The 22,026-nt window shown below is 37.4% G+C and overlaps 1 protein-coding gene across 1 annotated transcript in view; it reads left to right on the forward strand.

Annotated features, from left to right (window-relative positions):
- The window catches only part of LOC124289033 (muscle calcium channel subunit alpha-1-like), a 126,285-nt gene extending 109,602 nt beyond the window's left edge, over positions 1-16,683 (forward strand). Inside the window, 8 exon segments of the mRNA XM_046725629.1 lie at positions 2,630-2,760; positions 7,348-7,458; positions 8,414-8,712; positions 10,720-10,944; positions 12,189-12,363; positions 13,545-13,668; positions 15,639-15,690; positions 16,584-16,683. Coding sequence (XP_046581585.1) covers positions 2,630-2,760; positions 7,348-7,458; positions 8,414-8,712; positions 10,720-10,944; positions 12,189-12,363; positions 13,545-13,668; positions 15,639-15,690; positions 16,584-16,608 — 1,142 coding nt within the window. The 3' untranslated portion in view covers positions 16,609-16,683.
- The last annotated feature ends 5,343 nt before the right edge of the window (positions 16,684-22,026 follow it).

Consider the following 22,026-nt stretch of genomic DNA (forward strand, 5'->3'; position numbering starts at 1 on the left):
ATGACAGCGTGATCAAGATATTTGCAAAAATACCTGATCATTTTGAAGTAACACAACTATCAGTGGTTTCAAGCAGATATGATTTCTGTGAATACACAACCTCTATTACATCATTGCCAAAAGTCCAGTATTTTGGCTGTCATAACATTGCAAAAATCAGATTTTCAATAATAGTAATATACATTTATGTTTCTATGGAAACCATGGCTACCATGTCTTATGCTTAATCTTTCCCTGATTATCTTCAATGAGACTATTGCAGCCTCAGGTCACCTTTCTATATTAAAACTTGTGCAATTATTTGCCCATTTAAGAGAAGAGAGATTTTAGTTCATGAACTCAGTGGTCACATCTGATATGAGAACTTGGTCTTTCACTGACCAAACTTAGGAATCCCTGTACAATAATGCTAGGTCCAGGCAAGTATGGTATGAGTTATCTCCCCATGGCCTTTCTGCCCGTCTGCCTGAGAGAAGCTTGATCGATGGGGATCCCTCTGTGCACAACTGAAGAATGGCTGGACAGCAAACCAAATTATTTGGAAAACATGGAAATTACGATGACGTGTAGCTGATGCATTTATTGTGTCATCATTCGATCAGTGCATTCAGAGATTTTCATCTGGTCAGGAGGCTTGTCACAACTTACACATTGTAAGATTTGTATGAAATCTGTCAAGTTCTCAAATTAGTTGTGGTGAGATTTTTATGAGATAAAATATATTGTTCCAATGTTTGATGTTAAAGTGAAAATTGTTAATGCTGAACTTGACAATTTTGGATAAGTGTAAGTTTTGACAAGCCACATTTTGAGTGCGGTGGCACCGTGTTCTAGCGCCCTCTGCTGGCGGAGTTAGAGATACACGCTGACGTGTGGTGATGTTCAGGTACATGTATTCACTCAGGTGAATCATACATAGACTGTGTGGAAGATCACCCGTATTTCAGGTGCAGAAAAACTAAAATGAAACTCCTAGCTTACTTAAATTTCAAATGCTAATTGTAATATATCTCAACAAAATTTGAGATTTTTAAAATTTATAAAAAAATTTTTTTCAGTTTCACACTTCCTTAATCTAATTTAAGAACATTTTTTTGTATTTGTGTGACTCACAGTTTACAGGTTATTTCGACATTGGAATTTTGGCGGATATTTCCCAATGTTATTTGTCTAATGTTGACACCTGGAATATGATGTTGATGAAGCACAGTCTCTAGATGTAGTACTCACCATGTATGTAGTTAGTAGCATGTTAATGTTGGAGCTAAGCAGCATCAGCTTCACCACTGTGGAATTCTGGGATAGAATAGATCCCAAGCAGCTTGACAACTGAACAATTTGATTGGTCAGCTAGGTGACTTGATAGCTGTACACAATATGAATCACTGGATTGTCTAGTCTAATCTCAAGTGCAATAATATGGCTTATGTTTCAATATTGCTGAGTGTGGTGTAGAGATCATATTGATTAATGTTTTGTTAAAATAGAAAATGTTATTTAAATATGGCAGAAATTGAAAGAATCTGTTGAGTTTCAGTTCTTCTGTAATTGTGATTGTAAAGTTGACAATAGTCACAAGATTGATCGTTGTCCACACATTTTTCATATTACATTGCTGCAGGTGAAAATGTTCAAAATATTACTATTATGATTTCATAAGTGCAGTATTTTGTTAAAACAAAAAGGGCATGTTTTGTTTGCGAAGCTGATGATATTTAGCACCCTTTTGCTTGCAGTGTTATAATCTTTTCAATAACGTACAGTACCTGGTACTGTTGTCTCTTATATATTGATGTAATTGTATGTCATTTGTCTATGCCTGAAGCATATGCCAAGCTAACGTGATCTATGGAGCTACAATTAATTTATGTATTACTGTATGTGTATATTCAGCAAGCTCAGTATATCATTTAGAGCTTTAGAGGATGGCATTAGAGAAATGTTCATGTTTTGTAGGATTACCCACCATGCAACACTGTGTCAAATTCATGCGCGAATATCCTTGTCCTTAACAATATAAATTTGTCAATTTAGAATCCTCTCACAAATTTCATATTAGTATCATATGGTTGTGATTGAACACTTTATATTAAAATTGTAAAATTATTAATTAAATATTTTTGGGTGACAGATTTTTGTAACATAATTTATTTGGACGTATTCTGCTTCCAAATGAAATATTTTGTGCATAATCCTATGTTCTTACAACTGATATTTTAACAATTGAATCATATACCCCGGTAACAGTACACACTGGTGAAGAATACAAAGAACCATGTATAAATGTGTAAATTGTAATGTAGAAATGTGAACATTTTCTCCAAATGGTGCCGAATCTCGTGTAAATGTACAAGCTAATATCGTTGGAAGCATCCCTTATCTTAACTGCCATGTTACATCCTGATCCAGGGCAATGCTAACGTAGTTCATGTGCATTCTGTATCCATAGCAACATAACCATTGCAACTACATTCCTGTGGCTGAATATGGCATATTCTGTATGTACCATGTCCTGTGTAGCATTGTCTCCATGGAATGATATCGTATATATATACCAGGCATCGTTCTGCATTCTCTCACCAACTGTTACATGACGCATACTAATTGGGAAGACTGCATTGGATTTCAGGGGATGACGATGTCACAGTGGGGAAATTCTATGCAACATTTCTTATCCAAGACTATTTCCGGCGCTTTAAGAAACGCAAAGAACAAATGCAAAAGATTCAGAAAGGCCAGGAACATACCAACGCTTTGCATGTAAGTACCTTTCATGTCTCCTTTTCTAGAATAGTGTATTCTGTTTCAAAATCCATGTCTTGATGATGGGGAGATATGTTCTGTTTCAGAATAGCGGAGTCTATTGGTTGGGGATGGAATATGTTCAGTTATTCATTGCATATATGTGTGAGAGTCAGATGTTGCAGCATTGTAATGGAGGGTGGTGGTACTGAGAATGGGTTTGTCTGTGGGAGTAGAACCTGGATCTCATGCAGGACAGGCAACCACCAACCCACATGGCTACCACTGTGCAGTGAGATAGGGTGAGATGGGGTGCAGCGTTGTAAGCTTGTTTCACATATGAAGCAATGTGAGTGTATGGCTGCTTGACGTGTCCAGACTGGTTTGCTGGGAACTTAGTCGTACCCAGAATCCACCAGGGGCACCTGCTGTACCAGTCAACAACATTAAGAAACAATGGTACACCTGAAGCTTCATCAAACATAGCAACTCTTGTCCTCATCAGGACTTGAGGCATGACAAGCAGAGGGGACTTGGACCCAACAATGCCTATCTGCCTATATCTGTCCTGCCTCGACAAGTTCAAATTGTGAATCCAGTAGCTCTGTGCTATGTCTTGAAACCTATTTCAAGGTTCTATTTCTTGAAACTTATTACATGGTTCTATGTCTGAGAGATAGTGAAAATGGATTTTGAAACAGATCATTTTAGCTCACCTCATGAATGTTGGACTGCACTCAAAAGTGATTCTCCCAAGAATGTGTACCAGAATTTTGCAAAATATTTTGCTTGATTTTATTGATTTCAACTGTAATTCGCCACATTGTGTTGGTGAGCTAAAAGAATGATTGAGATTTGTTGATGTAGACTATAGATATTTTATGCTATAAAAGTACTATCCTGTTGTCTGCCCAAATACATCAAACATAAATGTAAGAAGTCTTTATAATTTTCAAAACTCTATGAATGTGTTAAAAGTTATAGATATAATTTTAAATGCATAATTATTATTCATTTTCTCAAACAGTGGTGTATAATTATGAAGTATGACTTGCAATATCTTCAATCTTTTAAATTTTAGCATGAAATTATATCCAAACATATTTATAAGACTGAGAGCCATGGCAGGGAGTTGTCTATGGCAGATTGTTAAAATACCTTCAGGCTTTAAAAAGTAATATGCCCAAATTGGCATTGACATCACCTGGTATATACCATTCCTTTAATATGCTGAGAATCAGTTACATATTTTGGTGTTGAATGGTGAAATTCATTCCAAAACAAATGTACCTTTATATCATTAATTTCATCATCTTATTGTAAGGTGATTTTCCAATGGAAGCAGAAAGACAACCCAGAAATGAGTTCCTACAGAATACAAATTGCTGACACAAAATCAATGAATAATTCAGAAATTGCATTGATAAACACAGTTTTAGGTTTACAAACACAATAGGCAATTCAATGAGTCAAATATGTGGCAGCAGCAATGAGTAACAGACCCTGACAAAATTTGTCACTGTCAAATGTCTTGAAAGAAACGCACGCGAACTCTATGCTCTGGAATAGTGTTGGGAGCTGGATGGAGTCGTGTGTTCATATAGGAATTCCGTCTGCATTTGGGAAGTGAGTGAGTAAGCTTTTTGCACTGGTTTGCAATATTCCAGCAATATCGCTGCAGGCAACACCAGAAATGGACTTCAAATGTTGTACCTATGTGGGGAATCAAACCTGGGTCTTTGTCATGACAAACAAACACTTTAACCACGTGGCTACCCCAATGGCCACCCCTTGGGAAGTAGATAAAGCGTATGTTGTTTTAGGTCCCCAAATTGCTCTCATGTTGCTGATTTTAGCTGTTCAATCCTGAAACTTCTCAAACGATAAAGTTTGTCATCAACAGACAAGGGAGTTAACTCTGAATCACACATCCTGTGCAGATTACAGGATTTGACATAGTCATCAACATTTGCTGCCAGTAATTATCACTAGAAATAAACCAACAGTAACTTCCACAACAACCTCAGCATAATTTTTGTAGTGTGTATATGCAGACTTAAGTATGTATAAAGTGAACAAACAAAATTTCATCTCCCAAGTTTAAAACAGGCCACATGAAAATTCCAACCTTAGAACCAAATATGCCAATCTGCCACTTTCCTGCCACGGATCCAAGTCTTACATCTTCATGTTAACATTCATGATGTAAGTTTTGCCTTACATCATTATTTATCCATCTTTATCCTTGTATACATTGATCAATGCATGATAATATTTAGCAGTCAACACTAAGAGCCTTTCTGATACTGTTTATTTACAAGTGTTGTTTCATCATCTACTCATCTCATTGCCATCATGTAACCATACTGTTTGTTATGTAGTACTACAGAATGTTTGTATTGTATATATAGCACAGATGTATTTATTTACCAGATTTGTTCCTATACATGTAGCTATGCTGTTAGATAGTGCATCGCTGCTTGCTGATCTCATAGACATATACTACCTAGCCTCAGCATACAGAGCCTGAATTAACCAAGTATATGCCAGGAAGATGCTAGATATATATGTCTATGTTAATTTATGTCAATCGAACATTGAGCATGAACTTTTATAATTTGGTTATGATTTTACATAGAAAAGTTTTGTTCAATTTTACATAGAAATTTAGTACAAAATCACTGCACACACATTTAGAAATTGAGCAAATAGGTTGTAGTAATTCCCTGGTATTTCTTTCAATAATTTGGAAAGGTGCATAAGAAGACTGTCTATGTGTCACGGTTCAGTTGAAATACTAATGAGATTTGCATGTTGTTCAGCTTCGACATCCTGTATCTGTCAGCCTATCTTGTATCAGTGACTAGGAGCTAAGTCATCCATCGTTGTAGCAGATAGGCTTTGTTGTCAGTTGGTGCAGGACATGCTCACCTTCTCGCGAACACCTGATGTCGTCACACATGCAAAACGTCGGAATCATACACTGTACTGCTTTTAGCTCAGATTTCTTGTGGTACTGGATAGGGATTTGTCACTTTTACGGACAGAAGCTAAAGAAAAGATAAGATAATTTCTTTATTATCCCAAGGGAAATTTGTTTTGCATCATACACTGAATCTTCTTATACCTATAATAAAGATTTTTGTGAGAAGAATATCTTTAAGAAAGTATCTGAATTACACTACTTATGGAAGGCTTTTGCCATGCATACAAATATACCAGTACTAGAGATCACACCTACCATCATGCAACAGGATACAGTTTCTTCAGATTGTCCGCCATCTGAAAAACAAGAACACAACTTTGATAAATGTGAAAAGATATAGATCCACATGGAAGGAAGATACTTATCTGAAAATTACGTAAAATCATTTCATTCACTCCAGCATTTGTTAAATAATACCCATTTCTTTTGTAGCCCTTTATTGGTCAAGAGCCAAAGGTAGTCAGCATGTAAAAGAAAGAACTTGCTGACCCTCCCTGAATAAACAGTTACTTGTAATGTGAAACACAGGCACCCATTAGACAGTGATGAACTTCAGACTCTCCTTGTTCTGTCCATGCTTGAATGTATGGCTTGGTGATAGCTAATGAAAGATAACATGCTAAAGTTTTTTCTGTGAATAACCATGCATGTGAATGCTTTCCAAGGACTTCACTTTGCTTGTTGAGCTTTGCCATCCCACAAGAATGTTGCTTGCCAGGAAAACATCTTGTTACAAGAGTATAGGGGCTGTAGCTTACCTTCCTCTATAGAAGTTAGGATAGAGCACTTTTTATTTAAGATAATATATAGTTTAGAATATTTTTTTTAAACAAAATATTTTTCTGCATCTGAATAACCTGTATTGCTTTCAGCATTTTGGATGAGAAATTTTGCACTTTTGAACAGGTAGTAGATAATAGTTAGGATAGTCCTGATATAGAGCTAGATTCTGCACAGAAATGGTCTCTACAGCACTTCGACCTTGGCCAATGTTGACATGGAAACATTTAATTGCTTGACATTCTAACCTTCAACACTGCTTCATCCCGGAATTGGTGTCCTTTCTTATCCCATCTTTTGGCTCCCTTCTTTTATGGCTTTCAGTTTTACTGTCTGATTAGTGTTGGGCCATTTTCAGCATATATGCCAGTCACGGTTAAAATATAAGGACTACCAGCAAGATGTTTGAAAACTAAATGTTCAGTTTTAGCTCATGTTCACATTTAGGACTTAAAGGAATGGGGGGTTTTCTAGGGATTGTGTGAAACAATTATGCTTCATACCAACCAGTATTATTACATTCCAGTCAAATATATTCAACTAGATCTTTATATCCATTTATTTAAGATGGGTAATTTTTTTGACTAAAATTGTTACCATGGGTTCTGTGGGATCTCTCAGTGACATGAGCACTTAACTTCTTTTTTTTATAAAAGGTTTTATTAAAAAAACTGCTTTTCAATGTTTTGAGAAAACAAAACAAATATCTTTAAGACTCTTGAAAAATGGCCCCCCACTTTGCCAAAAAACTAAGCCTTCTTTACTAACAGATAGGTAATGCAGATTATCTCCCTTGATACTCTGTGTAGCATTAGAGACCTGATGTGTTTGTCTTTTAGGCGGGTCTGCGAGCAGTTCACGACCTTGGGCCGGAAATACGACGCGCCATATCAGGAAATTTGGATGACGAGGAATTCTTAGATAAAGATATAGAAGAACCTATGCATAGGGTTGGTAAAGCTTAATATTCAATTTCACAGGTGCACAGTTTTCTGAAACTAAATTTGAAAACCTTTCTCAAAAATTATTTCAAAGATGGTACAGTTTACAATCTCATCAAACTGTTTTTACAAATCTGAAATGGAATATGAGCATACTTCCAGTTTGTGCACAGTTATATTTTTTTCACCTACAATTGCAGAATTCTTTTTCACCCTCTGTCAAGATCTTCCTATTCTCCGTTAACAGAAAATAATCTTCACCTTTCGTCCATATCCAAAATCCAGCACACCCCTACGATTAATAAGACATTGTTTGACAAACAGTCCATTATATTAACCAGGCAATGGATGCAACTGCAGCTGTTACTTCTTCAAAGTAGCTCTTTGAAATTTGTTTCAGTTCAATATACACCTGTACTCTATATAACCATGTACATAATACCAACTCTACTATATGGCTTCTATCTTGTCTATAACAGTCATAGTGTATACATGACAACTGTTGTTATCCTATAACTGTGAAATATACATATAGAATATATGTTGTTTCCTTATATGTAAGATAGCAAACTTTATTTTGGCATGAAGCTGAGCAAGTATCTTTTTTTTTCATCTTTGTTTCTATATTGTGGCCATGCCATTGTATTACAATCTTCCTTCTAAGTTGAAACATTCCCCGGTTCAGTTCATCTGTCTTGTGCTTTTATTGGCTCATGTCAGTTCGAGCAGCTGATGATGGTGATATAGACTTAGTGCATCTGTTGTTTAACCTGGTCATACCCTTCGGACAGTCGTCAATCAGCTGGACAAACAGTTCCTGTGTTTAATGATTAATTATAGATGTTTGAGCTGTAAGAACTGTGTCCAAACTATTTTTGGATGATGGAAGAACAAAGGGGAAGCCAAATGTGATTATCTTTGAAAAGTTTGTGTTAAAATGTTTTGTTGATGTGGCTCTTTTCAGAGAAATCATGGTCTGTTCGGCAGTGTGGTTAGTGCCATAGCGGGATACACACGACCAATTCTTCCATTCTTAAACCGCACACAATCACTTAAAGGAAAACCTGCTGAGGAGAACCCCAAGGTTTCTCCTGTTAACACTTGGTTAATTAAGGAGAACATCAATGGTAACTTGGCCACCGGGTCTTGTAACCACCTCAACCTAGAGAGCCGGAACCAGATGAACCACACCCCGTCACCCCGTCCATCGCTCAATATACCACCTGAGCCACCTAAAGACCAGAGACGAGACAGCAAGTCAAGGTAGAGTTATCGCCCTTGCTTATATAAGTTGCTTTGCCTTTTCTGCTGTAGTATATGCTTGCAAGGAAAGGATGTCAATCTGTCAGATACTAATACAGATATGTTGCTATTTACAAATAATTAATTGTTTACTGGAAGTCCAGGTTTTTCTGAAACACATGAAATTGTCCAGCTGCTCTCTTTCATAGAAAACAAATGCATGGTTTAAGGACAAAATTTCCTTAAGTGAAATGGGTCGATTTTATGCGAGACAATAATTACAATGTTTATGTCGATCATTGTAGACTTGAATTGTGTATCAGGGTCCTGACAGACCAGGATTCACTGTGTTAAGTAGGAATGCAGGGCTCCAGATAATTTTTCATGATCAGCAGTACGTACTCCTTATTTTTTCAATATAGGAGTACTGGAATACAATAAGAGTACATTTAGAGTACTGAATGGAATTTAATGGTGGATCAGTAATCTTGTGTTTCGTTTCATATATGCACAACAACATTGCTACTCTTGTGTAAACAGGTCAATAAACAAAAATACTTTTTCAGATAAATACGTCTGTAAATGATTCTAAGACTGTACACCATTGCTGTGGTGCATATCTGCTACGTTTTCTAAATTATTTCCTCCAGTATCGTGCTTATTTTATAGCTGTACATACGCCAATACGGCCCTTATCTGGAGCCCTGGGAATGCGTTATGGTGAAGTAATCTGATCAAATTGTGAGAAAACATTGTTTAAGTTTTTATCCTATTTCCAATGAAATGTAAAACAAATTAAAAATATTAACAGTGAATCAAGTGAACAATCAGTGAGTGAACAGTCGGAGAAGAGCAGGTGAGATGGAGTTATCTCCCCATGATTGAGTTTATTTTCTGGTTTTTCTAACCTTAACACTGTTTATCCAGATTACTCTGTTATTTTTCTTCACATCATGTTCTGTTGAGAGACCCCTGACTTAACCTGAGTTTTCCTTGCCCATTTGGTGACATCACTGATATGGTTGGCATCTCACAAGACCAGCTGACATTGTGGGAACCTCTGTAATAACTTTAAGGGGTTGCATAAAGATTACTGGGTACCCATGTGGGAATATATCTGATTGTAAAACAAAGCTGTGGAATCTGTTTAAGTAAGATCTGATAATGAAGGTTTAATGGCAATGGTTTAGCAAGGCTGTTACGTAATACTATGAGTTTTGATATTTAAGGTTGCAATGGTTTAACAATGGTTTTTCAAGGCAGTGGGAGTACATGGACTTCTGATAGGTAAGGTTTAGTGACTGAGCCTTTACATGAGTTCAGATGATCAAGGCTAAGTGGCAATGGTTTAACAAGGCCATGGAATCTGTTACAGCAAGTTTGCATGATCGATGTTTAGTGGCAATGCTTTAACAAGGCCATGGAATCTGTTACAGTTAAATCAGATGATCAAGGCTAAGTATCAATGGTTAAACCAGGCCATGGAATCTATTACAGCAAGTTTACATGATCGATGTTTAGTGGCAATGGTTTCACAGGGCGTTGGAATCTGTTACATCAGTTCAGATGATCAAGGCTAGGTATCAATGGTTAAACCAGGCCATGGAATCTATTACAGCAAGTTTGCATGATCGATGTTTAGTGGCAATGGTTTCACAGGGCGTTGGAATCTGTTACATGAGTTCGATGTTAAGTGGCAATGTTTTAACAGGGCGTTGGAATCTGTTACATGAGTTGGATGATCGATGTTTAGTGGCAATGGTTTAACGGCGTTGGAATCTGTTACATGAGTTCGGATGATCTATGTTTAGTGTTAATGGTTTAACAGAGCGTTGGAATCTGTTACGTGAGTTCGGATGATCGATGTTTAGTGGTAATGGTTTAACAGGGCATTGGAATCTGTTACGTGAGTTCGGATGATCGATGTTTCGTGGCAATGGTTTAACAGGGCGTTGGAATCTGTTACATGAGTTCGGATGGTGGATGTTTGGTGGCAGTGGTTTAACAGGGCGTTGGAATCTGTTACAGCGAGATATCCTCTGAAGGTGAGGAGAGTGAAGGGGAGGAGGGAATCGAAGGGGAGGGAGACGAGGGACAGGGGGGAGACTCCGACCTGGAAACCGTTGTTACGCACTCCTCTGCTACCTCCCCCCAACCGCTTGTTCTCGGTGAACACGTCATACCTAACAACCGTACTCATGTCCTCAATCCTCCAGAGATGACCAAGAAGCATGGCATTTATGTCTACAGGGAGTGAGTTTTTTTATTAACTTTAACAATCATTTGGTTTCCTTGAAGACTGGCTTGTCTCCCCATATCTGCTCATAATGATGTCATTGGCAACCATTTGGAAAAAGATTGTTATTGAAGGGAAGACATCGAAAAAGATTCCATTGCATCAAATTGATTAGATTTGTATTTTTGTTTTCATTATTTGGCATTTAAACTCAACGTAAACGCTGAGATTCAATAAAGTGCTTAAATGTTAATGCATTGGTGAGAGATGGACAAAGATCTTATGGATTTACAAATGATCTGCGCCTCGTCAGATGTTTGAAAATAGAGACTTATGGTGAAGACAAGCCAATCATTCAGTGGGCAGTTAAGTTATTGCACTTTTAATTATAGGTAGGACTTTATGTATGGTTATATTCTGTGACATTGATTAACCTATAACACCCTCAATAAAGAATCCAAGATGTAATCTAGGTATTTGTCACTGTTCACTGTTGAATACATTGTCTGTTTAGTAAGTATGGGATAGAAGTCATTGTTTGTATTATCAAAATATTTTCAGTGTCATCTTCAGTAGACACGCAGACCAACATTTATGGAATTGTTTAACATGCCATGTATTTTGGCTGAACATTTGGAGATGGAATAATTGTGTTCAAATTTATGTATAAGTATATATGTCTGTGTATATTTTGACATCAACCTGGAAAATTGGAACATTCTTCTTGATGACAAGGATACCAAAAGCCAACACCTATGTCATTGTTGACTTTATTACACAGGAATAAAAAATGTCCACAAAGTGTTCAAAGCAATACGACTTGTGGTAACTCTATAGTCTATCATAGGCTTACGAATGTTGTAGCACTATGAATGCTTTGTGGATCGGGGGAACCCAGAATCCTTAAAACAGAGACATCATCTGGAGTCCCTGAAACAACACTAATTGACAGTTGTTTAGTTGTTTATTTACTAACTGTTCATGACAAACAAAGAGCACTTATGGAAGTATAGACCAAACACTGTCAACACTGCTAATTGCAGGGCCGACTTTTTAAATAACCAAAATGGCCTGCACTATTTTATAATTAAGCTGAACCAAGTTATTTTCCCCAGAAAGAGCACCTGTCATGATATGTGTCCTTTCTTAAGAGATCAGCCAGGTGCTAATTACAGTAACTGTACATGTTATTGTGTCTTTTGCATGTAGCATCTTTACCTGAGGATGAATGTGTTTGTCTCAATGATCTGCGCGATTTCAGTCTTCCGCAAGAGGACAGTGACTATGAGCGTGAACAGACCCCTCCGACACCGCCACCACGGAAACTGAGTCGCCGAGGAGCATCCTTCAAGTTGGGTTGCATTGGGAAACAGGACAGTGATGAAAATCCTTTGATGAGAAAAGTTGCAGAGCCTTTGCGATTGACGCAGGCTCAGGTAACCCCCCAGGTGAAGTGTTTTACTTGCTAGAAGTGTGGCCTGGTGTGGTATAGTCCAAAGTTACTGCTTACAGCATTGCATGAGCGTACGTATATCAGGATGTCCCACATATACAAACACTTCCAGACACTAAACTATTGTGGACACATGGAAAAATAACCTTTAACAGATTTTACGAATTTGACCTAATATAATAGTCAGAGGAGATATATTGAGAATACACAAAGTACTGTAACAGTACGAAATGATATATAGTTTGAGGAGATATATTGAGAATACACAAAGTACTGTAACAGTACGAAATGATATATAGTTTGAGGAGATATACTGAGAATACACAAAGTACTGTAACAGTAACGAAATGATATATAGTTTGAGGAGATATATTGAGAATACACAAAGTACTGTAACAGTACGAAATGATATATAGTTTGAGGAGATATACTGAGAATGCACAAAGAGTTACAGTAACAGTATGAAATAATGTATAGTTTGAGGAGATATATTTAGAATACACAAAGAGTTAATGTAACAGTATTAAATGGTGTTCATACTTAGACAGAAGTACAGATGTGTGCAGCTTTGACAAGTCAATTTGGTGTTGTGATTAACCGAACCCCAGTTTAAATATGTTGAACCTATGTCACTTAGTAATTGCTTTTCAAGTTGTATTTATTTTCCTGATAGATGATTTTTAATGTGTTGACATAACCTCTCAATTAATATTTTAATTTGTTCCAAGCATTCACAATGAATATAACACCAGTATTACCCGCGGATAGATTTACGTGTAGCTAGTTTTCCTACTACTAGTACTACTAATACCTACTAAGAAACTCTGTAAAGCATGATTTACATTTAACAAGTTTGTTATCTGACTAATTATGTAAATGTTTGTTGAATGTTTTTGACATTTTATTCCATTATTGTCATTGATTATTCATTGTCACTGAAGACAAAAAACTTACCATCGCCATTATTTCTACAAGAAATTCGCTTCTCTGAACAACTTCCTTTTCTATGATATAATATGTTGAATTAACTTCCTCTTTCAAAGCTACATTATTGATATGTTTTGTAAAAACTGAAGTAAATGATAACTACATATATTTGTATCTGTGAATTCGATAATGGATTCAATTTGATTCACGTCACTAATTATGCTGATTTTATTCCAGGCGATGGCTGTTGCTCGGATGACCCCGGAGGGTCTGACTGGCTATCAGCGCCCCACACAATACCCGAATGCAGTGAGAACGCCTCCCACCTCACCGAGCCGATCACGTCATTACTTAGCTCCAGGTTCGTCTTCATTATGTTTGTCACTCCCTAAATCTCTGTTTCAAGACGATGAATACACAAAGGCAGTGGACTATTTTCAGAATGTGTTTCTATCTCATTTCCAGAACACGCTGAAATAAATAATTTCTCATTAATAGTTTGAGTGATGGTCAGTGTTGAGCATACTTGCATACATAAGAAACATTTTGTTTTCTGTATTTTCCTACAAGTTCAAAGTTAATGGATTTTTATTTTAAATTTGATTTTTGTGGATTACGGAATGAGAATAATTAGTTCCTCTGGAAATTGTCCAAAGCCACCCAAGAATATACTGGTCATCATATATGTTTTGTTAAAAGACAACATGGGGAATGTCTATGTTTCTTTAGTATTTTTTCCTCAATATTTTTTAGCTGTTATTATTGTCAAGTTGGTATCGTCTGTGAAACACTCTTTGTTTACGTGTAGTGTGTTCCAGTATTTACATACCATAAGTTTAATACATGGTCTTCGGAGTAAAGATCACTAAAAGCCTGTATCAATCACTAGGTGTACATTGTAAAGATTTATCTCTTCATATAAAGGCCCATTGTTGATATCATCGTTTGATTTCATTTTGCATCACCTTTGGCGATTGTATAGGTCGAGAAAACCGTTGATTGTCCATCAGTTATTTTGTCTCACATTTTCAACAGTTTCTTGACCTGTAGCAGTGTAGGGAAAATATGGGGATCAGGGTTGAAGGGATTCAACATGTGCTTGACTAACCTGATCCTGCTCTAACCCCTGGATCCATTCTTGTGGCTCTCACAATCTCAGATAACCTGTCCTTCAATTGTTTGGGCCAATTTGATTTGCTACAATACTCAGTTTTACAGACCAATCAGAATGCAAGTTACAAACTAACCTCAACAACATGGCAGCCGTCTTGTATGATACAGTTTGCTGGGAATTTTACATTAAAAAACTGACTGATCACAAAACAATCTTTTTAACTGAATAATTACACATCCCCACTGTTCCATTTCTTTGTCTCTTGTCCCAATGTTTGATTGGTCAGTAAAATGATAACAAAATTCAAGGGAGTGTAAATTTGTGTGAAGTACAGGAAGGTATTGAGGGTTAGTGTAGGTTAACTGAAATGCCAGCCCTTTAAATACAGAGGATGTGCTAACCTGGGCTTCACTGAAATATACTCATTTTTGGTACGATGTTTTTCGATGTAGATGTAACTGATGATGGCCCTGGAAAATATAGAGACTGGATTAACATCCAGTAGTTTAACTTTTTGCGACAAATCAAAGTTACAGGTTTTCTGAATTGCTACCAGCCGTTTTCTTACATCCAGTTAATGTTAGTTACAGGGGAATTAATTTTCTGTGATTGTAGCTGTTTTGTAACAGAGTAATTCAGGAATATGATACTTGAAAAATAAGTATGGTCCTTCAAGAGCAAAAAGGATCCTTCAAAACAGAATATGATCTTTGAAAAAGGAATATGATAGGGGTAGGTTGTCACCCAGTTAAACATTCACTTTTATCTCTTTTCTTGATAACTTGGAATTCCTGTTAATTCTGTTTTCTAAACTCAAATATTAGCTAGTTTACATTCCAGAGTATTGCGCTAGGTACTTGGTAGTTAGACATTTATTGTTACGAATTAAAATGATGAGATAAATTTGTATGGTGTGTGGGCAGTTGGTTTATATTTGATTTAAAATGGAAGGAAAATATTGTACCGACAAATAGTCAATTTTCCAGATGATCCTGATTGGAATGAAGTAAATCTGTTTCTTTGATGCTTCACCTACAAAATTAAATGCAAGAGAAATTATTTCGCTCCTAACCATATAAACAACTACCTTAGAATTTACATTAATCATCATTCTCATAATCTAATTTTCTAATCAAATTAATCTCATCGTTTTAGTTCCCATGTTTTTTGCCATATAGAGGAGATTTATTATTTTTCTTGTGTATTTTCGGGGATAGGTGGTAAATTCTTGAACTTTTTTCAAAAACTGGAGAAAGGACCGTGTAAGAGGTAGGTTTGGGTAAAGGCATGTGTTTGATGAAACTAGGACGGCTGTACATGCTTACAGTAGTTTTAGTGCTTTCCATAGGCCGCTGATGAGGCAGTCATCATATGACTTGTCATTTCATTATCATTGCATCAAATTACTTACTATTTGGACTAACCGTGTATCTACTATGAATCCAAAATTACTCTTAATTTTATCATTCTAAATGAAAAATCACTTAGTGTGAAGATTAGGTTTATTGCCTTGATAGTGTGTAGAACATTTGGACTTGGAGTTTAATACAGTCCTGTTTGGAATAATTTGCACTGCACAAGTTTACAGTTTCTTAGGCCGATTTTTTTAGTTGGTTTACGAGGCAACAAATCTGAAACTAGAAAGAAAAAGAATATTTTGGGATGACTGTTTTAACAAATACTTTAAATGGAAAACAAAAATACCACTGGATGTTATCACGCAGTTCTTTAAAATGGTAAATAATGTACAAAAGTCGTTACTGTAACAAAAAATCCCAATCAATTAACTTTTGGTGTCTTTTTACAATCATACTTCTGTGATAGTGTGACCTATGAGTTTTGTACTTTCTGTAGTAGCGGAACAAACCTCCATGTGGGTTTACCAAACACCTATATGAAATTCTAATCCATATATTGATGTAAACCAACTAATGAAAGTGAAAGGCCGTAGGTGTAAATATGTGTTTTAATTTCAAGCATCTGTATTTTACACAGTACACGCTTACATTTCATCTCTATTTTTAATAATTTCACTCAAGTCAGTTTTAGATACTAAATTAATATGTGGCATGTACGCATTGAATGTCAAGACTAAAGACAAAGTAAGAGATATTATTGTCATGGTAAAGAGCAGGAGCTAACGCTGTGTAGTCTGTCTGCAGTGGGTCTGCTATTTATTCGAGGTAAACAGTCAACAATCAGCTGTTGTGGCTTCTTGATGTTGTACACTGAGACATGGGTGGTATGGCGTTGTCTGCATGACCGTAGCTGATGTGATCATGTAGCATCTCGATGTTGTGAAGCCTGATGATATACGATTCTAAGCTTGTCTATGTTATCATTCTTGTCTCTGAAATATTGCAGTCTACAAGGTATAATCACACCATTGTCCATCGCCGCATCTTCATGAACACAAGTACCATATGGGTTTTTGGCTTCTGGGAAACATTTTTGTACTGTTTCTGCAGCATAAACTCTCCAATCCACCCCCTAGACCAGCTTGAGTCCTAATGAGTAGATTCTGAGTAATCTTGTATTACTATTTGAGAAAACAGGAAGACTGTTCATGACAGTCCATATTGTCTTGCTTATACTACCGACAACATATAAGGGAAGGGATGAAGGTGAGGTGAAATTGGGTTTAACGTCTTGCTTGAGAATATTTCGCTCATATGACGACATACATGCGTGTGTATGTGTATATGCGGCTGCTTGTACAAGCCCAGACATAAGCTGGTTTTATAGTGCTAGCCCACTGAGATACCATGCCGCAGTGAAGCATGAATACCCAACTCAGACACATTATACTGACTCCGAGCCGACCAGTCCTTCTTGTACCCATTAATGCCGAGCGCCAGGCAGGGACCAACAAGTACCATATTTTAACGTCTTTTGGTATGACGAGGTCGGGGATCGAACCCGCGACCTTCTTCTCTCCAGGCGGACACTCTAACCACTACACCACGGAGGTGGTCTGGGGAAGGGATGAAATGACATGATAGTGAAGGTGTACTGACGATGTCTGGGACCCCATCCATAATGCCTTCATAATGTTACGACCTGTCGGAACTCTGTAGTTTATCGTAGGGTAACGGATGTCGCAGCGCTATGACGGCTTTGTGGTTCGCTACCCTGAAGTAATGTTGTATGTGTGTTGCTACTTAGTGTTGCCCACCATTCTGCCTGGAGAGAGACACCAACCTGGGTCCATTTGAACCGGTTGGGATTCTGCATGTTCTGTCTCCCTGAGAACATCCCACAGATGGTCTTTTGGGGTCATGTCAGGGAATTTTCCAGAACAGTTCAGCGTCAGTATGCCCTCTCTTTGGAGATGTTCACTGACAACCTTGGTCTGGCATTGTCATGTTCAGTTCAAAATTTCTGTTTGTAATACCAGCAAATGGAACAATGACAGGATGCAAAATTTCGGCAGTTTATCGCTGGTCAGTCAAACGTCTATTCACTAAAGCACATCAGTTTGTCTGTAATGTGTGATAGCGCCCCACACCATGACACTACCGTCCCCATACTGATCATGGTCGAGAATTGTTGCCAAGAAACTGCTGGTATTTTCATATACATTTTGAAATTCGCCTCCCTGTTATCGTACAGAATTTGCTCTTGAATGTTATTAAAAACGTTTTAGTTTAATTGATATTAGATCTGTATGTGCACAATTGCTTACATTTGAATAATTAAAGGTTATATTTGAAATTCCAAGAATACTTGTTACGGGGAATATGGTAATTTATACATGGATTTTTTTATTTTGTCGTCTCTTATAAAGAGTAGTTAAGTACAACCAAAGCTGTTTGGTGCACCCCCAGCTGACTCTGTACTTGAATTACATCCTGAACAAACCATTTCACTTTAGTGAGAAAACACTGAAACGAAAAGTGGTTTAAATGGATATCCTGCATCAAAGCATCCTGTGTCGAAAATATATAATATCACTCCTACTTTTTGCAAAAAATGTCCGTAAGCAGTGACACAAAAATATTTGCTCCAAGTAAATCTGAGTACCATGACTCACACTTTACAGACATGTCAATGTAAATACAGTAACTCCAATATATACTGTAAAAAATAGGTTAGAGAATTCCTTCACATATCTAGTCAGTCATGATTAACTAGAGAGAAAAAAACAACATTTGGGTGGTGTTTAACTTGTTGTGAGTGGTATAGAAGAATTTAGGCAGTGTTTAAAACTCCCAAAATTCCAAGCCTTTAAAAAATTACCAGTCCGGATACAAACTTGCCTGTCCGGTTTTTCAACACTAAAAAAACAAACCAAAATCAAGTTTCTGAAATCTTTACAGCATGTATTGTAACGTAATGGCTAAGGTACATGCCTGGTTTAGAAACTAGAAATGTTCGAAGCTTGGGATCATAAGGGTCATCAAGTATAGGGGACATACACCTGGGGGAAAACATGGCCAGAAGGGTCATCAAGTATAGGGGACATACACCTGGGGTAAAACATGGCCAGAAGGGTCATCAAGTATAGGGGACATACACCTGGGGTAAAACATGGCCAGAAGGGTCATCAAGCATACCTGGGGACATACACCAGAAGGGTAAAACATGGCCAGAAGGGTCATCAAGTATAGGGGACATACACCTGGGGTAAAACATGGCCAGAAGGGTCATCAAGTATAGGGGACATACACCTGGGGTAAAACATGGCCAGAAGGGTCATCAAGTATAGGGGACATACACCTGGGGTAAAACATGGCCAGAAGGGTCATCAAGTATAGGGGACATACACCTGGGGTAAAACATGGCCAGAAGGGTCATCAAGTATAGGGGACATACACCTGGGGTAAAACATGGCCAGAAGGGTCATCAAGTATAGGGGACATACACCTGGGGTAAAACATGGCCAGATTGTTAAATATTGTTGAAACAAGTGTGCTTTTGCAGAGTAAGTGATTGAATGTAGTTTAATGTCCCAGTCAGCAACACTCCAGCTATTTCATGGCACCAGGGTTGGTAGTATGTACAACAAACCCTCTCATGATCGCTCCAATGATACCCTCATTACTGGCTGGAAATTCTTTTTTAGTTGAAACATTTAAATATGAAATGGAACTCGAGTATATGATGTCACATGTCATCATTTTCCACTTGCAAGTGCTGTTTGGTCGTATCATTATTAACACAGGTCAGTGTCTGTTTTGATGGACCTGAAGGGGCGGTGGGGTAGCCTAGTGGTTAAAGCGATTGCACGTCAAACCGAAGATCCGGGTTCGATTCCCCACATGGGTACAATGTGTGAAGCCCATTTCTGGTGTCCCCTGCCATGATATTGCTGGAAAGTGGCATAAAACTAAACTCAATCACTCACTCACTGATGGACCTGTCATCAAACATAACCAACTGATGCATCCCAGTGAACATCAGGGTTAGAATCGGTCTTCAGTAACCCATGCTTGTCGTAAAGCAACTGATGGGATCAAGTGAGTGAGTGAGTGAGTTGGGTTTTACACCGTTTTTAGCCATATTCAAACAATATCACGGCGGGGGACACCAGAAATGGGCTTCACACATTGTACCCATATGAGGAATGAACCCGGGTCGTCAGAGTGACGAGCCAACGCTTTAACCACTAGGCTACCCCACCGCCCCTTGGATCAAGTTGTCTGGCTCGCTGACTTGGTTGACGCATGTCGTCATGTCCCAATAGATCAACGTTCATGATGTTAGCCTCTGGATGTTCGGTCCAGGATTTCTACACACCTCTCAGACAGCTGGAATATTGCTGATCATGGAAGCCATTCACACCCAGCTGCCCCACAGAGGGAATGCATTACAGATGTGTCAGAATACTTGCTTGTATGTTATCTTCACTGGTGTTTTGGCTGCATTTCAATTAATACTGTTGGTTTATTGGTGCATTGTAATGGCTGCTTTGGCATAAGGTGGTTCACTGCGGCTGTGATGGGAATATGGAATGGTAACAAGGTCGGAATGCTGTAAATATTCAAAGAGCATGTATGGGAGAAGGTGCTTATCTCAATTGCTGTTTTTTGGTAGCTAATGCAGGTTAAATGACAGGGTACAGTGTGATATTCATCAGTACAATCCTTTGTCATTTTCAAATGATTGAGACCAAATAATTTGGCACTCATAATTCACAAAGTAATATTTCCTAGTGATAACAGTAAAAGGTATGTGTGTAGATGAATTTATACATTTTACAGAAACCAATAGTGTCATTTTTGTACAATTCCATACCAAAAGAAATTGTTTGACAGTGATGATATCCCTCTTATTTCATTTATTGCCAAATAATCAAATTTTACCTCTTAATCTTCATTTATACATTTTATTCAGCGAGTAACTTGATTTTATTCAGTATATGTATTTAAAGAGAAAAATATATTTCTTTTATCTTTGATTAATAAGTTTTACGATACAATTAGGAAATTCTGAATTCATGAAAACATCACAGTATGTTGGCTAAATGACTTAAAGAACCACTAAACTTTGTTTTGTTACTCTTTTAACCATTACATATGAAAGATTTGTGGTTAGTCTTATGCGGGACACCAAATTTATTCTTTAAAACTTGTGGTTAATTAATACCGAGCGATTAAAAGTGGCCAAAAAGTCGCCTGCTTCTCACTCGCCTACCAACGCGAAACCACAGACAGGTTAATGTAACTCTGTCGCCAGAGCACTGCAGTGACGCCATATGAGGAACGATTTTCAGTTAGTTGTATAGAAAGTGTGTAGCACGCTCATCATTTTGATGATTTCGACATGAACGACGACATACGCCGAATCGTTGCTTTGTCGTCAATTGCTCCTAGGGGTCGGGTGATGGTGTCACCATGCACAGATTTCCACAGGACCCCGCAGTTCGTGCGGCTAAATGGGTTATGTTTGTGAGTGCGAAGCGAAGCGTTGTGGAAGCCTGAAACGATATCTTACTTGTGTTCAGATCGCTTCACGGAAGTTAAAGAATCAAAACTACTTACTAGTTATAGTAAAATATATATATGATTGATGACCATAAAGATTTTCCATAACACAACTTGTAACATAACGATTTCTTCCTCGAAGTGAGGTTGTGGTCGAAGAAGTAACAATAATATTGTAAGTAGTATTATATTGACACCCACCTCGCTGCCAGGAGAGAAATTGTTATGTTTATACGCTATGTCATGCAAAACCTATTGACCATCAATAAAATACATATTTTACTAATAGTAGAAAGTAGTTTTGATTTTGTAAACTCGGTGAAAACAAACCTAAATAGCATTTATCCACAGACTGGCGGATGTTCCCGACAGGGCAGCGGCATTTTTTAGAAAATCGTAAAGTCTGTTAGAATTAATGAGATTATAGTTTGTTTTCATCAAGTTAGAAAATCAAAACTACTTTCTACTCGTAGTTAAATATGTATTGGAATCATAACCAAAAAAGGATTTTGCATGACAAAACTTATAACATAAAGCGATTTCTTCCACGGAAGCGAGGTGGGGGTCGAAGTCACAATACTGCGCGCGATAAATTTTTGCTACATTCACATGGTTAATGTCCACTCACCAGTATGTAGATACTAGTCAATGTGCGTCTTTATATTTGGTCTTATAATCC

Source organism: Haliotis rubra, unplaced genomic scaffold, assembly GCF_003918875.1.
Source record: "Haliotis rubra isolate DU_JTF1 unplaced genomic scaffold, ASM391887v1 Scf430, whole genome shotgun sequence".
In the NCBI taxonomy this organism is placed as follows: Eukaryota; Metazoa; Mollusca; class Gastropoda; order Lepetellida; family Haliotidae; genus Haliotis; species Haliotis rubra.